This window comes from Lutjanus erythropterus, chromosome 8 (genome assembly GCF_056507025.1).
Source record: "Lutjanus erythropterus isolate fLutEry1 chromosome 8, fLutEry1.hap2, whole genome shotgun sequence".
NCBI lineage: Eukaryota > Metazoa > Chordata > Actinopteri > Lutjaniformes > Lutjanidae > Lutjanus > Lutjanus erythropterus.
Genome location: NC_139324.1, coordinates 40,528,591 through 40,547,186, shown reverse-complemented (window position 1 = coordinate 40,547,186; position 18,596 = coordinate 40,528,591). Strand labels below are relative to the sequence as shown.

Genomic DNA, 18,596 nt, shown 5'->3' with positions numbered 1-18,596 from the left:
GAAAACACGTGGTAAATACGGAGCACTTACCACCAAAGCCCGATGATATTGACCGGACAGAGCAGGATAAAGAACAGGGCCAGCTGGATCCGTGAGAGACGAACCGTCATGGTGAACGCAGCGAATCCTCCGGGAGATTCCCTCCCAGCAGAGTTTAAAGTACCGACGAGCTCTGCAGCCAACAGCCCCGAGTCGGATTATTTCTTAAATACATAGGAGGTCCTTGTTTTCTCACTGGAAACTGTCTGTCAACGGGAGCGCAAAAAGTTCATCATCCAGCTCCTCGTCTGCCGGGCGCATCTTAATGCGCAAGAAAGTTGGTCAAGAGGCTACTGAGGAGATGTCCGCTCTCAAAGGTGTGGTTAACCTCTTCATTGTCGTTCTGCTCCGTCTGTCGCAGCGCGTTACATGCTCTCAGAGGCGGTGAAGTCCTCTCCGGCTGCCAAACAGCGCACCGAACAGCTCTGGTTGAGAGGACACGCGGAGAATCACCACCGTTTGGAGGATTTTTAAGTAATAAAGAAGAAGAAGATGTAACAGCTGCTTCTAGAACAAATAAAACATATCTTGTTGTTTTGGATGTCGGTCGCTCTTTACGCGCTGTGAGCTGACGCGCTGCTGAAGTCAGTGATTTTCTGCGCGCACCGGCTGCAGGTAGAGGCGTCTGTGTGCCACAGTGCGTCGGCGTGTTTTCCTTGGATGATAAAGGGAGGAAAAAATGCGCTCGTCCTCCTCTCCTTCTCCTTCTCCTTCTCCTTCTCCTTCTCCTTCTCCTTCTCCTTCTTCTACTTCTTCCACCTCGGTGTGTGTGACGTCGCTCCAGGCGAAGCGAAATCCTCGCTGTCACTCAGAGAGGGAGAGAGAAAGAGACTGCAATTAGTTTGAGGAGGACTGAGGACAGAGGGGGGGGGGGGGGGGGGGGGGGGTAAACACACACACACACACACACACACACACACACGGACCTGACACATGCAGTGTGTTTAGGGTGGACCCGAAATCAGAGCTTATGGAATGAGGTGATGTCAGCACAGGTGTGGTAGCACCTTTCTGATATTTGTGCCAACAGACGGGCACGTTGGGTGGGTATCTGGTCATGTCTCACATTATTATTGTCCTTTTTTTTTTTAAATCGACAGTTCACCCCAAAATCAAAAAGACATGTTTGTCCTCTGACCTGTAGTGTTATTCCGGGGTGTAGAATGGTTGCGACATGCCCTCATGGCAATAACTTTGACCAAAAACTTAAAATATACCCACTTTTATCTGTTGGTGTCTAGTTAATGTTAGTTAGTGAGGTTCAGTATTGTGACAAACCACCTGCGCTAAAACTTTATGTCTCACTTTGGTTTGCTCCACTGCCTACCTGTCAGGACTGAACGAATTCAAAAACATATCTAACTGTGATCATTTTTACTGAGACTGAAGTTGTGATATGATTTGCGATTTTAGAGAGAATGCAAATATTTACATTATTATTTTTTCATGATGATCTGTGCCAATATAGAAATATAATGATTTGTTGATTAATCGATTAGTTATCAACCTTTTGGTTTTTTTTGACAGTTAAAGCTAACTGTCAAATTTCTCTGATTTCAGCTCCTCAAATGTGAATATATTCTCTCTATATACAATATATCTCTCTGAGAATACCTTTGAGTTGTGGACAAAAGAAGACATTTGAGAATGTCATCTTGGAAACACTGTTCAACATTTTCTGACATTTTATGGATCAAACAACTAATTGATTGATCATAAAAATGATTGACAGATTAATTGATGATGATAATAATCGCTAGTTGCAGCCCTACAAAGATGTTTTCTTAAGTCTGTAGAATCTGATGTGCAAGTCAGCACATCTCTGCAGCAGCTTGGGTTAAATCAAATATTGCATCTCCTGCAATGTGAAAATTGCTGTAGGGTTACTGTTAGGGCCAAACATAACATATGCAAACATAAAGGCCCACATGCTACACATACTCACAGGTAATTAAATATCAGATAACATGTGGGAGTGCACTCATAAAAATCATCTCTGCTATATTTCAGATCTTTATTTGATAGCAGATTGAGTACATTTTATATGATCAATCATATTCCAAACAAGCGATTAATCAATTATCATAATCATCTCTAAATGGGACTAAATGTCACCCGGCTTGTGGAGCTCAAAGCACCAAAAAAAAAAAAAAAAAAAAAAAAACATCTGAAACTGAACAGTAGTGTCTGTTTCCAGAAATCGTGACCTGATTACTCAGGATAATCCACAGATCTTGTTGTGAGCAGTTTCATGTCGGAATTATTTTCTTCTTAGAAGAAAGTAGAAGAAATCTGTGGATTATGTTGAGTAGTCAGGTCATGACTTCTGGAAAGAGACACTGCTGTTGAGTTTCAAATATATTTTTTGTCATCTAGCTACTCACAACAAAATTATCTAAGTGGATACAAGCGCTACAAGTAAGAGACACAATATATATTTTTGGAGTGAACTGTTCCTTTAATGTTCTTTGCATGTGTGTGTGTGTGTGTGTGTGTGTGTGTGTGTGTGTGTGTAGGGCTGGGTAGTATTATCGCCTATCTGGCCAAGGGCATATCCATTGAAATTCAACACCACTGTACTGTAGTCGTCCATAAAAGCCCTGACACCCGACTTCGTTCCACTGCAGTGATGTAATCAATCACGAGTGCAACACAAGGCAAACTCACCACCGTTCTTTCACGTGGGCCCTGGCTCCATTCACTTATGCAAAAACCAGAACTGTTGCCAATAACATGCCAGGACGGAAGCTGAGCCATGTACTGCTGTGGTCAGGGTCAGCAGCAAAATATATGCTAACCACTTCAAAAAAATCAGTTGCTGGAATATTTTTTGCTGCTTTACTTTGCCACCAGACAGGCTTTTCTGACAAGAAAGCCAAGCAACCAAACTCCATGGCTAAAATCAGTAATTTTACCTCCCAGAACACAGGAGTTGTTGGTCTGTTACTGCCTCGATCTGTTCGTTTGTTCATGCTATTGTGTTACTTCTAAGTCTTAAAAGAAAAGTTCAAATTCACCAAAGTTGCACAATAACACAAACAAACTAACAAGTCGATTCAGTAGTAGACCTGCAACTCCAAGTAAAATGATTGATTTCAGACATGGAGTTTGGTTGTTTGGAGAGAGCAAGATTTGCATGTAGAACAGCAGTTTCCCATCAAAAAAGGCTGTCTGACAGAAAGGATAGCAGAGTAAATATTATAAATATAGCATGGACTTTAATTTCAAAAGGTGGCTAAAACGCCTTTTGTAGCTGAACCTGTCCAAGATTGCAAGTTGCAAGATCGTGCTGTGTTTTCCAATTGTTTGTGAAAGAGTGTTTTTTGTTGACAAACTTGTGAATCAGTTTGTGACGCTGGTTGGCAGCCAAAAATTATGTGTCAGATGTCAGAGCTTTGCACAAGCACATGGATCCTCTGGAATCCAATGGAACATGTCTGAAGTCAGCTCTTGCTCTTGAAACCCTTTTCTGCACTGTGGACACGTTTGGAAATGTGCCGTTTGCCTCCATCTTGGCCTCATATCCGCATGCATCCCCCAAACATGAAGTTTCTCAAAATTTCTGTGGTATGATTGACATCTTGTTAAACTTTTACAAACATGGGCAGTGGGTCTGCTTTGCAACAATGTCATCAAGTCAACTTTCTCACAACTTTAGCTTCCTCTATGACTGTTTGATTTGGTGCTTGCTGACAGTACAATACAGGTGTTGTAATTGACAGACTGTATTTGCCTCTTTCTGTTTAATGGCAGTGATAAAGGGTCTTGCTGTAATGCACGGGGCTGGTGTGGACTGAAATAACAAAGTAGTATCGAAACTTCAAACCATACCTGCATTCAATTCTTTTGGTACCCAGATCTAGAAAAAATGACCATTTATATGTCTCTCACAGTCAATCATGGATAGTGTTCTTTGCAGTCTGACTAACTGGATGCACACTGCTGGTATAAGCCTGCCATTGGTCGCCTGCTTCAAGTGCCATCACAGTGTCTGCTATCTCTGTTTTCAAAGTCCCCAGGAAAGAAGAACAACATCATAGTTCCAACCTGCACACTTAAAACTGCAAATTAACACATGGGATGCTAACAGTACCAATGTTAACAAGCTAACAGCTGTTACCTTTTCTTTCGCAGTGAGGTAGTTGTTTTAAGGCTCACGTCCCGACATGCAAATGTTCCACAACAAGAAGTTCTCCTTTGACACTATTTTGCAGCAGCACCGTCACTGTGTCCTGGACTTAGCGCCGCCCAAGACGTTTGTGATTGATTTAAAGAAATGCAAACAAGGCAGGGTGTTTTCTTCTTTTGTAGCAGAATGTGTATGTGTGCAGCCAGACCTTTCTCCAGTACTCGGCGCTGGAGAAAGACTTGGCTATTCAAGACTCCATTCTTTGTAAAGAAGAACTTTCAAAAAAGAGTATCAAGTGAACTGCTCCAGTATCATAGTTTAAAAGATAAAGCTGGCATTTTTAAACCTGTGTCCTATTTCTTTTCTTTTTTTAAAAAAATTGGGTCTAAATGACTAATAGGTTCAAAAAGTTGTGGAACTGGTCCATTAGGTCGCCTCAGCCAGCAGCTGCAAAATAGGATGCAATGGCTGCAATGTAATTTCTGACATTAACAGGCTCATATTGTTATTCTAAGTGATGACTGGTAACATTCTGAAAAGGATCCCTACAGAAAAACTATCCAGTGGGGAACTGAAGCCACCAGACTCCTTTGACAAAAACTTGACTTTGTTGTTTTACCACATTAGTTTGGATCCAAACTAACCCTTTTAAACACCAAAGTTGCACAATAACACCAGACCAACAGACCAGCACCGTCTGTGTGAGCTAAAATGACTGTTTTTGCTAAAGGAGTCTGGTGGGTTTGAAGAGAGTGATATACTGGCTTCAGTTACTTTTGGAAAGGCCTTTCTGAAATGGTCTATTACTGTAGATATCTCTGTCCAAAATGTTCTTATACACTTGAAATATTCTGACACTGACAGTGGTAAAACCATGCATTTTTAGTCAGGGTACGTTGACATACACATTTGTCATTTAAACCCCTAAATATGTTTTTTTGAAAAAGCCAAAATTACTCTTAACTATTTGGTATTGTTTGAATTAAGTTAAATTTCAGTGTGCAGGGGTCGCTCCAGAAAATGCAGGTATAACCAAAAGCCTTTCACACATCTACTTGTTCACGTAACATGCCACTGATTTTCGCAGGTTTTGACCCCCTAGAGTTGTTAGACAAAGGCAAATTTCTCTTTAATTTCAAAATGGATGAGGACATTCACAAAGGTGTTACAGCCCTCATTTTTACTGTTTTGGTTCTCTTTCTCACTGACAGTAATTTTCAGTCACAGAAGGTAGCCGTTTTCCCCTGAAAAACAGCTAAACAGGCAGACAAAATTAGCAACTAGCTGATCAGTATGACTCATCTAGCAAGCTTAAGACACAAATATGGAGTTGTATTTCTCAGTAGTTTACTGAGATCTAAACAGGATTCTGAATCACAGACATATATAGTATTTGAGATTAACTGTGGATAAACTATCGGTGGAGTTATTACACACATACACACTCAATCACTCATGCACACAGATGGAAGCGTTTACATGATCCCCTCCCAGCCTGATAATAATCAGACTAGAGTGTTACGTAATAGAAAAATGTTAATTCTGAAGAATACTGAGTCAAGCATTGAGGTTGTATTATTTGTAATCCATGATGTGTTTTTCTTTCAGTTGGTTTATAAAACCAGCTGTAGCAGTGCCACAGTGGATTATGAGCTGTGCTTTTTCAGTTAAACATACCGACCTCTTCGAGGTGTCACAGTCCCTCCTGCTCCTCTCAGTCGCTCCTCCTCATGCTGGGGCGTCTCTGGGCTAAGCAGTGGGCGTCCACACGGCCGTCTTAAAGTTGAAATTAAATGAAAAAGGCCTTTTACCCCTTTTAGATCACATCTCCAGTCATATTGTGCACCTATTTAACAATAAATAAATGAGAAATAAACTAACTAACCAATCATATCATGACATCCACCTGTCACCTTGCAAACTTTCAACAGTGCAGAGCGCCAAAGCTGATTCATTAGTTAGCTTACAGTGTAGGACATGGGTGTGTCTTCCAAGATGTTCGCTACCTCAGACCTTGTTGCATGTCCCAAATTCCCCGTTGGCCAGAATTTATTCACTTTAGGGAAACGTGGTATCTGTGACAGCAGATTAACTACATGGAGCACATGATTGGCCGAGTGTTTCCCTCTGATGTCCTCCAGCTGTTCAGCTTCAACTCTGGCTACAGTCTCTGCTGACTTAGCTGCTGTTAGCAGGCAGCAGAACCAGGCTCAGCAGCCTCCCAGCGAACACGGCTGGACTGGGACTGAACACAACCTCCAAGACTCGCCAGGAATACAGTGCTGAGGTCGTTCACCCAGTTTCCTGATGCTTTTCTGAGCATCCTGATAGCTTTACTTGCTAAAGAAGCGAATTCCTTACCGACATTAGCTCGGTTAGCCGTCAAATCAGTTTTATGTGCTTTATAGCCCCAGATCACTGTCTCTCAGTCTGTATAACATACGACACTCGGCTGGTTCCATGTACAGTTGGGAAATACGACAGTTTAAATAATGACATGATAGAGATTTGGCAATCAGAAGGCGTGGTAGCAATCTCTTCAAGACCCCTGGTTATGTCAGGCCATTCCTGGCAGTGCTGCGAATCAGCGAGCAGAGGCCCTAATGGACATATTGAATCTGCAAGATTTTTGACCTTAAGAAGATAATGGTAACTTCATTTAGCGTATTTGTACAGCTAATTACATCATTCAGCTTTTTGAGACATGTCTCACTCTGTGTGAACGTCTGCTCCACGAACACAAAGACGCACAGTCTTCACCAAATTCAAATGTGATACTTTTTGCATCTTGTCACCAGCAGCTCATTGATTTGTCTGTGCAGCTTTGGTCTTGGATGAACAGAATTTTTCTTTCTTCTCTTATAATTCATTTATGACAGCTCGGCCCAGCTGGAAAATCAGCCTCTGGTTATCTTGTGATCAGGCCTCTCTGAATCACCCTTATTGTTGTCTAGTTTCCTCAGAAGTGATGTATGCAGTATCTGCTGCTCCTCCAGGTGTGTCCAGGCTCCTTTACTTCTCTATCGCTTTACAGAAATTATGGAGAGTTAAATATATTTTAAGATTGTACATACCACGAATAAATAATATTATGTTATTGATTACATCCTCCATATATCTAACTATAAAGGAAGAAATCTGTCTTTAGGTGTCTCATTGAATTTTCTGGACAATCCTTAATCTAATCGACTTTACACTTGGTTTGTGTATTGTTCAGGAGTTGAGGTGAGTCGAATTTGTTGCAGTTTTGCCAGTTGTTGGCGCTATAACAACAAACTTTACATTTAGATCAGTAACTTCAAAGTTCTCGAAAACACTGCAAGCAGCACTTCCAGAGATGTTGAACGTGCATGTCCTGAACAGCTCTTCTCCTGCAGATACCACTTGTCTTACTCTGATACTCTTCCCCTAACCGACCAATCACTCCTCATGCCTAAACCTAAGGCAACAAGTACTGGCCAGTCTGAGGCAGAGTACAGCGGGTCATGACTGTGCCTTCCTGGGAAAAAAAATTGATGTATTATCTTGGCAAGGAAGATTTGCTCATTAACACTGATTTTACCAAATTTGTGACAAAAGTTTAGAGAAGTACTTTCTTGTGCATAGGAAAGATTTTTCACTTTAACTCATGGAAAATGAGAGTGTCCCATTTCTGTTTTTGTTGGGTATACATTTTCTTTCTCTCACTTCCTATGTGGTCAGAACAAGGTGAAGATATGAACATGCACTGGCTGAACCAGATGACACTGTGATGTTCTAGCAGAGAGAACTGAACTCTGTGGAGAGTGCTGTATTGATATGTGAACTGGGACCAACCGCAACAAAATTAGAAAGTTATGAAAATTGAGTTATCTCCCAATGACACTATAAATAACTGCGAGCATGACCATTGTTCTTTGTACTGGCTGTTCTCATTCCACGTCTATCTCTCTCTGCCACCTTAACCTCTCTTTTCCTCCCCAATTTCTTTCTGCATTTCCCCGTCTGTGTCTCACTCACCCCCAGTTTCCCTCTCATCCTGTCGCTCTCTCTGCTGGATGAGTGTGTTTTGTTAGGGAGGGCTGATTCTTCATACTTGGCTGAGGCTTTATGGACAATAAAGATCTGATTTCAAAGTCCGGCAGGGTGTTGGGCCTGGGGTCTTGGCTCACAGCTTTAGTTGCCTGCTGGGAGGAGACACTATACACAGCCCCTAACCAGATGGCCATCAGCCCACATACAGTAGATTCATAATGCACATTATGTGTATGGTTCAAATTCTTGTCTGTGTGCAGCTCCGTGCTTCACCACCACAGTCTTGGACAGAGTCACAGAGCACTGAACTCCTCAGAGCATCAGAGGTTTAATCCTTTGATTCTTTACATTGTGGGCGCTGAACTGATAGCAAGTACTGTAGCATTTCAGTCACTGTACAAGCAATTTTGTCTGTAAATAAGATACAAATAAAGCATGAAAAGTGTTGATATTCCTTAGCTCAGTGGTTCCCAAACTGGGGGTTGGCCCAGCCTTGGGGTGCATGGAGCCACTGCAGGGGGTGTGCAGATGATCAGGGGAGAAATAAAGTGAACCAAAGTTCAATGAATATAATTTATGAATAAACAAGAGTTTGCTGACGCTGTCACATTCATCTTTATTACACTGAAATTCAACTTGAATAATTCTTTTATCAGTTGCTTCTCCTGTTAATGATTTTAAAAAAATGTGGGCTGAGGGGGCATTAATGATTTTCAGCTTCTGAAGATGGACCTGCAAGGAAAAAGTTTCAGAATCATTGCCTTAGCTGACTCTCAAATGTCGGAGTTGATTTATAGAAGACCAGTGTTTTTCCTAATTTTGTCATATAACGTTACAATGCACACTGTAAAAATAAAAAAAAGTTGAGGAAATTTTCAAGGCAATGGACTGCAATAGACTTTTGAGTTTGAGAACTCAAAGTCTTAAGTTTTGAAAAAGTTTTACCAACTATTGGTCTTTTGCTGGGATAATTTACTTTTCTTCTTTAGATAAAATTAAAGCTTTGAATTTTATATTGTATTTAAAAAAATATTGAAGTGAAAGCAAATGCAATAGATGTATTAACATAAACTACATGAATGCAAAGATGGCGCACATTCAGTCCAGAGAGATTTGCTCACCTGGTGCATAAGCCAGAAAAGTTTTCTAGAATTTACTTCCTGGTTATAGGGCCCACTGACTCTCTGCAGTAGTGTTTGCTCTCTTGCTCCTGCCTGTGAATTCCCGCTCAGCCCATAGACCTCACATTGTGATGACATGACAGATTTTTAAATTGTTTTTGTTTTTTTTACTTGAATCAATCCACCACTGATGAAAAAAGATCATTATAAAAATAGTCATTATTATCCTGTCAGCAGTTTGTCAGATGGCTTTCAAGAAGTCGGCCAGTCAGAAGAAAGTGGGATTTTTGGGTTAGAGGCTTTAAAGAGAAAAAAGCTCAAATGACTTGTTTCAGAGGGTGAATTGAGGGGTGGTATAAGGGGCAAAATATAGACTTGAAAATGAACATAAGAGGTCAAACTCATCAAACGATGGGTTTTTGAAAATTATCAAGACTTCATTGTGACAAAATTATAAGTTTGACAAAGTTCAGTGTGGTAAATTACCAATTTCTTGCCAATGTTTTATTTGTTTTTATCCTAAATTGGATTGAGACTGCCGGCCTGTAAGCCATTTGTAGTTAATGGTCCAAAACCATCAGTGTGATTGGAGCAAGAGATTTCAGTGTCCTGCACAAAGACATTTCAGCAGGACAAATGGTAGCCAACACAGGAGCTGGAACCAGACTTCTCTGGTTTAAGGGAAGTCTCTCTGCCCTCGTTCCCTCCCTTCCCATGACGCCATGTTGACCTTAAACAGCTTTGTGATCATGTCGAGTCCCCTCTGTTGTTTATTCAATGACTGTTTCATCTTAATCACATAGCTCAGAGTGGAGATATGTGACTTGTCCTTCGAGCATGTATAATACATCTGTGGGGACTTAGTTCAGTGATGTAAAGGAGAACGCCCTGATAGATACAGGAGCTTCACTCGCAGCTGCCAACAGTGCATTTTTTAGTCATTACATTTAACTTATAACATTATTTTTGTTTTGTATGATATTTTGCAGAATGGCAGGGATGGAATATATGATTTTGTGTATTAGAGAAAGAGAAGAATATCAGGAGTGAAACAGGGACTTAATTGTAACATGACAAAAGTTGGTCTCACAGTTGGATGGATGATTCAGTCATGATTTTGTCAATGCCCTGAACTTTTCTCTATTGTCACCATAAGCTTGATACTTTGGGGTTTGAGTGAAATATCTTCTGGATAGATTGGCATGAAATTTGGTACAACCATTAATGTCAGGATGAATTTATGTAAAAAAATATAAAATGTAATGCCCTGATTTGTCCCTTAGTGTCATCAGGTCAAAAAAATTGTACAATACTTTGATTTGTGACAAAAAAAAATCTGTGCTAATTAGCAAACGCTAACATGCTAAGATGGGAGGTGTGATAAAAACATATCCCTGCTAAATATAACCATGTTAGCACTGTCATTGTTAACATGTTGTCTTGCAGGTGTTAGCATCAAGAGAAATCCTCAAGGGCTGAAAAGTGAAGCCAAAGTGGACATATATAACTCACCTGTTATAAATTATATTAAGGCTTAAATTTGTGCATAATTAAGGACATGCCCATGTTGAGTGACTAGTGGGCGCCATCCCAAATGGCTAGCCACTTCATTCAGCCACCTCAGCTCCATCCATGCCCCTTACATTGCCCATTTTTGGATTAGCTAGGAGTGAGGCAGACTTTGGCAATGCCAAGATGGCAACAGCCAGAGTCACCACACTGTCAAAACAGCCCTTCAGAAACCTTTGGGTGATGTCACAGATGCTCCATCCACTTGTTCAAAGCGCTGTGTCTGAATACAGCCTCACTGAGCTGCTAGCATGGACTCATAAACCCGGATTATACTTTCTGTGTCTGTGAGTGTGCAAGAGTCCGCTATGGTTGGCATGATCTGAATTTCCTCCATAGGCCCTGTGCGGACATCTGCCCACTTCCAATTTGTTGTGACTCCGCTGCCACTGTCGAATCAAAACAGATCAAATGGACCGGGACATAAAAATGAACATTCTGATTAATAGCAGATGTTAAGGGTGGGAAATATGGTGCTGCTTCCCCGTTAAGAGAGACATTGTGACGCATTTACTTACAAGGAAGAGCCGCGCTCTTGATTATTTAATTATTTTTCCTCTGGAGATTCCTCTCTCCTGTCCAGTTTATTACTTTAGCCTTTAGTTTTGCTGCTTAAATATTAGAGATATTTGCTGCAGTGACATTAAAGTGTGCATGGGAACACTTAAAATGACTTCTCTATGTATTAAGGTAAATCACTGAAGAAAACACTCAAGCATCAATGCAAGACACAATATAGAAATCACCTGGAAAGCTTGTGCTGCTTGTCATCATTCAAGTTTATTTATCGTACAGAGACAGGTAGAGGTGTGAGTCTCTAAACTGGAGAAAACGGTACCTTCAGCTGAGTGGTAGGTGGATGATTTATGCACACAGTACATGTGGATTCAGATGAACTTAACGCCCATCTGCACATCACTGGTTCCAGGGTGTCACAGCTTTGATTTCCGTGTACCGTCCACTGTGGAGTGTAATCCAGACTTCAGTCATGTTAGACCCTTCCTGAACAACAGGACTTTGTCGAATCCACTTCCAAGCAAAGGCGGCTATTTCAGTGCAGTTGGAGATGGAGAGATGCTGTGCTGCTGTCAGAGGAGTGCTGACTAACATTACAGCATGCATGGAAATAAATGGCATAATGATAGATTTGTGCAAATTTCTCACTTTCCCCCCTGATGGTCTGAATGGCTCACTAAGTTTGTCACTAGTTGCTGAAGATATTGCATACCTTGACAGTAAAAAGAGACATGGCCACAGGTAGACCAAACCATTGTGAGGCATAACAAGGGGAAGGATGCACTCTTTCAAAATTTAAAAATGCCTTTTTTTGTGTCTGTAATTAGCACAGGTGATTTACCTGCCCCCTTCCAAACAGTTTCTGTGGATGGCCTGTCAGGTTAAGGGACATGTCCCTACTGTCCCTACCAAATTCTACTCCCTTGCTTTAATGTCACACAAGTCCCAGAGTACCAGTGGACGTAGTGTGCTGGAGTATTGTCTTATACTGTAATATGTGTCATACTTTAATGGACAGTCTTGCACGAGAAGCCTTATCTGCACAGAAAAAAAAACTAAATAAACAATGGGTTGTAATAACTTTTGGTTTTCCCTTGGGTCTGTCACTGATTGAACTGAGAGAGCATTGGTCCGGGTTATGAAGTGTTCCCTCCCTCCCTCCTCCACCCAGGAAAAGCTAACAGGCCTAACCCCTGTCCTGCCACACCTATCATACAACAGGCTACACACACATTCCCCCTCTCACACTGCTTTCATCTGGGCGTGAAATGGATTCCTACTGTCTGCCAGAATGCACCACCTATCTCTGGATGTGATTCTCTTTCACCCTCCTACTCTTTCCCTCGCTCTGTCTTTTTCTCCGTGTGCCACACGTGTGCCCTTTTGTTTCCACAGAAAAATGCCTCGCCCACTCTGTTTAAGTCCACAAAACACATTCCCGGGGTGGTTACGATCGAAAACGAATAGAAATCCCATCGAGGTAATATTTTATATGACAACTCGAATTAGATCTAAATCAGAAACACATGACGGCCCTAACCTTTTTAAAACAAACCACAGTCATCCCTGGAATCCCCAGGAGAAAGGCATGTTCATGAAATTCCTTCATAACTGGCACACACACACACACACACACACACACACACACACACACGCTCGAAGTGTGAGAGAGGCTGTAGTATAAAATATTGATACCTCCCGCTGCCACATGATTTTACATGTCCAAAAGCAGAAAGTTTGTTTTCAGAGAGGAAGGAACTGAGCTTGTGCAAAATGATGGTCTTGTTGCAGCAAGTAATGAAAGTAAACCCGGTTCCAGGCAACTGCCTCTCACTGCGAATGGCTGCAATCTGTCAACAAAAGCTACATAATTTAGTGTGATTCAGACATCTTTCCTTTTGTCTCTCACAGGCTTGGCCCAGTGTCGGCTCAGTGACCTATTATAATTGGACACACATTATTTGGCTCATAACAATCTGCAGACACTTGGAATCGACCAGCTGACCAGTAATCGGGGAGAAAACACTGTATGCTCTGCACGGAGACAATATTAAACATGAAGGTTCCATTGAACCAGGTAAAGATCTGTTCTCAGTAACGTCTATCGTACGTCACTTGAATTGCCAGAGGAATTTGAATTGTTCGAGTGATCTCTGACGGAATCTGAACCCTGCGCTGCCATATTTGTACACAGGCGGAGGAGGGGAAACACCAAACTACATGCTGTCTGAGCTCAACCCTCAGGTCTTTGCCCTCAGGTCTGGCAACTTTTTTCTTCAGTGTATGCTTTTGAAATGCATTTCTTGTAACATCTTTAACAGAATCATTTTACTGCTTTAAAGGCAGAACTAAAAGGAAATCACATCATAAACTTACAGGATGAATTACACATAAAAGAACTTGAGCTTTCTTTGCATTTTATAGCTTTGAGTTAATAGTGAATTGTGGAGGAATGTAACAACTACATTTAGTCAAGAAGTGTATTTAAAGGGATAGTTCACCCAAAAATCAGAATTCAGTCATTATCTACTCACCCTGATGCCGATTGAAGGTTGGTTTTAGTCTGTTTTAGCTTTTTAGCTTGTTTTTGATCAAAATGATTGTTAGTGGCTTATTCAGTAATCCCTGGATGTTGGTAGGGACATGTTACAAGGCAGCTGGATTCATGAGATCATGTGAAAATCTATCATCCAGGCTCCAAGTTATCCATTTGTGTCTGCACCAGAGTTGGTGCGAGCCAATCAGTGTCTCAGGAGGAACTCCTGGCCAGCTACAGGTGTGGGTTCAGGTGCGTCGATGGCGGCTCCTGAAGAGGTTAGTGTACAGTGGAAACTGTGATAGCATCAGTTATATCAGTTATATAGTATTTCTACATTGAAAGAAGAATGAAGAACGGCAGTGAGAAACTATAGGCTACTGCCTGTCAGTGGATTCATGCTATTCTACTGATCTACAGGTGGCGATAATGTGCCAATGAGCAATTAAAGGCAGAGAAGAAGAAACTGCAAGTTAAACAAAGCAGGTTACAGAGATTTTGAAAAACTGGTTTAATAAACATTTATAATCAACATGTTTGCTGGACTTCAAGGATGCACGCACAGCGTTTTATTATATTAATGAAAACTTTGTTTACAAAAACGCAGGGAACCTTTAAGGTTTACACTGATAACCTATAAACCATTAAGTGCATGGCACAAGTGCATTTAGGGCATGTTCAACTTAACCATTTAAACCGACCATATTCTGAGCACACGGGTTGTATTTAGTCTCTTAATTAATCGTAGGTGTCTTTTGGCGTAACATGAATGAAACCAATCAGAATGGCATCTCCCATCCCCTTTAAGATCCAGGTGCGCCTGCCTCTGGCACATTGCTATTTCAATAATGGATTTGTCAGGACAGAGAAGCAGGGATGCTAAAGTGATTTGCATGTAGTGATGCAGGAGCTGTGGTTAACCTGCAAGTCGAGCAAACAAGGTCATAAAAATGACACATTATTATGATTAATAGCAGATGGGTTGCAGGTGAGTGAAATATGATGAACCTTCTTTCTTCATCCTGTTTCACTCACCTGCCACCCATCTGCTATTGATCAGAATGTTCATTTTTATGACTTCACCAATAACTGCAGTGTCCTACAAGCAGAGTGTGCACGTTTTATGAACCCACCTATGTGTGCACATCTTACCATCGTACTAATGCACCCTTTGAAAAGCAGGAAAAACATGCACCTTTTTTTAGCAATGCGCCAACAATACATCTAACCACACCACGACACACCCATGGGTGCACAGATGGGTGCAAGTACATTTGCAACCTGCACAACATGGATGCTGGGTGAGAAAATTTCAACTGTCAGAAAATGGCAATGACAGCTGCCCTGTGCTGTCCACTGGTACGTTGTGCGCTGTTGTGTTGCGTCACACATGCGTTGCGCCTTCCAGGAGGAAGATAGATTCATCTTTACAAATTAAATGACCAAAAAAAATAGTGAAAAAACATCCCTCTCAAAGAGTTAAAAATGCTGTTTACACGTTGCTATAACAATAATCAAAGGATGCACCATCTGACATGGTTTTTAAACGTGTCAGCTGGGGCTTTTCAGTGGCTTTTCTAGGTGCTCTGGTTTCTTTCCAGAGTCCAAAGGTTGATTGGAAGTTGGCCATAGGTGTGAATGTGGCAACATGTCCAAGACACGGACTAATGGCTTGTGGGAGGAAGGAAGGATGGATGAATGGAGCTCTGCTTTTGATTCTTTAAGTACTTTTTACAGATAATACTTTATACATGACTTAAGTTTTGAGTGCAGAATTCTTACTTGTAAAAGAGTATTTTTGCTACTCTTGTACTTTTACTACTCTTCTTTGCCCTTCAAAATACTGAAGGAGAATCTACAGAGGCTGCAAAAAACGCAAAAGAGTCAGCGCTTGGTTTATCTGAGGACCTTCAGCAGACATAAACAGCTCATTCTAAGGTAATAAAAAACAAGGATTCAGATTTTCTGGTCATTATAGGTTAATGAAAACCCACTTATGAATATTATATTCCATTTCTTCCATATTCAGTTAATTCTGAAACAGAATCTGTGCATAAGAAACGCTGACTGTGTGAAAACCTAATAACGCCTTTATTGATTATATGGATGTTTTGATCTTTTAAAAACTGGAACTAAAGTTTAACATGCAAGAGAAGCACTTCAACATCTTCTGTCAAGTTTCATAACACTCGAGTATCGATGTGATGAACCACCAGACTTTCCTAATTTCCCTCTAAAGTTAACCATTTGGACTGTGTTATTTTTAATCCAATAGCAGCAATAATTTAGGCAAGACGGAGACAGAGTGGACATGTTCTCCAAATGCGTCACATCCATTTGTGAGTAATGATAACATCACAGCTGAACTTTTGATTATTAGATTAGATTTGGCGTGGTGTGTGGTGTGATGTTATTCCCATACACTGTGTGTTTGTGTGTACATGGACAGATGTGTGCCTCACATGTGTTTCCACTGTGTTAACAACATTTTGTAAGTTTCCGACATGTTAGCCAGTTTCACTCACGAGCACAAGGAACATCTTTTTGTCTTCATAATATTTTTATTTTGAAAAAGTCCAGTGTTTGGAAATATAAATTCAAAAGTGTAAAAACTGAAAATTTCACGGCAACTTACTTCAATAGATTGTTGACTTTTAATCCAGATTCTTAAATTTTGAAAAAAAGTTTTGCCAAGTCATGATGTTTTGTTCAGATTTTCTTGTTCATGTGACCTCTGTGACTTGTTTCCTGCCTAAATGAAACTCTTGGAGCTGCTCAGGCTTAGTCACAGCAGGTTTATTCTTTTGGTATTTATGACAAATGATAATAGAGCAGAATCATCGTCTTTTGTGGACAAACAGTGCACGCTTTCTCCACATCTTCTATAAAACTATACTCTGAACTGTCAGCAGATTTTATGGAAGAAATTTACAAAATTTAAGATTTATATCTGCAGCACAATTTTCATAAAGCATTTAAAATTTCCTTATTGTTTTACTGAGGAGAGGACAACAATGAGAGCTTGTTAATTCCATTAAATGCACTTATTTTATCTCATTTATGAAGCAGTAGTATTATATTGTTTTCCAGGAAATAAAAACAGTGAGATGATGCAGAAATGACAGGAAAAAAAAGGTCAAGAACGTCCCTTTATCTCCCAAAACGTATTGATAAGGCCTGTTGTGAAATGATGGTTGGTCATTTTAACATCGTGGGTCCACAGAAAAAAGTTAAAACACTGATCTGTACAATACATTTTTACAGAGATTATTTGAAATTCTTTAAAATAAAAATAGACAGAACAAAACCTATTAAATTTATAAAAGAAAAAAAATCAACAACAAAAAATAATGTACCACAACTACAACAAAGGATAATGAAGCAGAATCATCGTCTCTTGTGGACAAACAGGACATGCTCTGTCTGGAAAGATGGAGTCTCATTTTTATTAGCCTGTCATACTAAAAGACATAATTACTAACAATAAAACACAAAAAAATGGAGAGTTGTCTTAATAAAAACATGGCAAACTGACTAATATCAGACCAGATGAAACCAGCTCAGTGTTTAAGTGCTTTTTTATGTTAGTTAACATTATTTTGTCCACAGACATTCACAGTAAACTCAGCACAAGTCTTCTGTTACCCATAATTCTTCATGACTACCACTACTACTAAGAACAGCAGATGACATTGTTGTCGTTTAGCGTGATTTAACCACTGATTTAACTGAACGTTTTTTGCAACCATTTAATTTTCAAGCACCAAAATAACGAGAAATCGGGCCTCAGCTCACCGTGAACAATTTTAAATACAAATTATATTTTGGGTTTCTAAAACTTTCTAAAGATTCAAGTTTATCTAAAGACAAAAGATTATTTCTAAACTTAAATCAAGCAATTGTTTGAAAAGCAGTGCTCATTTTTGGACACGCAACGAGTCGGAGCTGTAGACAGGATATTAAACAGGTGGAATCTCTATTTCATATTTAATCTATGGTTGAAGAGAGTTGTTCCCGTCTCCTCCTGAAAAACTAAACAACAAAATAACAAAAAACACACACTCACTGCCTGCCAAACCCCATTACCATTTTGCTCAATTTAAACCGTTACAAAAATCTACCTCTTCTGAAAGATTATTAATGATTTCTTATGACTCATACACAGACACTCACTCACTCGGCGAACATTCAGCATTAATTTGAACTGTAATCAACGTGAAACAGGCAAACTGAAACAGTTCTTCCGGCCCGGAATGGAAATTTAAAAGGTGGACACTGCTGCAGCTGTAGCGCTGTTTAGCATGTTTCCTTAACATAATATTCCTATCATGGTCATTTTATGGTAAATTATAGTAAATATGTTACAGATTTCTCCTTTCAGAGTTTGTTTTTGATTCAAAACTCAGAAATTTAGTGCCCTGAAATTGAGTTTCCTCAACTTTTCTTTACAGCAACACTAATGTATTTTCTCAAGAAAACAAAAACTTACATAATGTTTACTCACTCCAGTTTCACAACACACACACACACATACACACAGGGACAGACAGCCAGAGTGACTATTCAGTGTGATTCATCAGCATTACCGGCAGAACAGTAACTTTATTATAACAGATCTTATCAGGTCTGCCATGCTCTCCATTTGAAAGCTCTGGGTCTTTCTGCTCTTTCT

General features: G+C 40.2%; 1 protein-coding gene across 1 annotated transcript in view; it reads right to left on the bottom strand.

Moving 5' to 3' along the window:
* The window catches only part of wnt6b (wingless-type MMTV integration site family, member 6b), a 44,298-nt gene extending 43,559 nt beyond the window's left edge, over positions 1–739 (bottom strand). The window contains exon 1 of the mRNA XM_084725524.1: positions 31–739. Within this exon, the coding sequence (XP_084581650.1) occupies positions 31–110 (80 nt within the window). The 5' untranslated portion in view covers positions 111–739. The remainder of the gene's footprint in view (positions 1–30) is intronic.
* Positions 740–18,596: the final 17,857 nt, after the last annotated feature.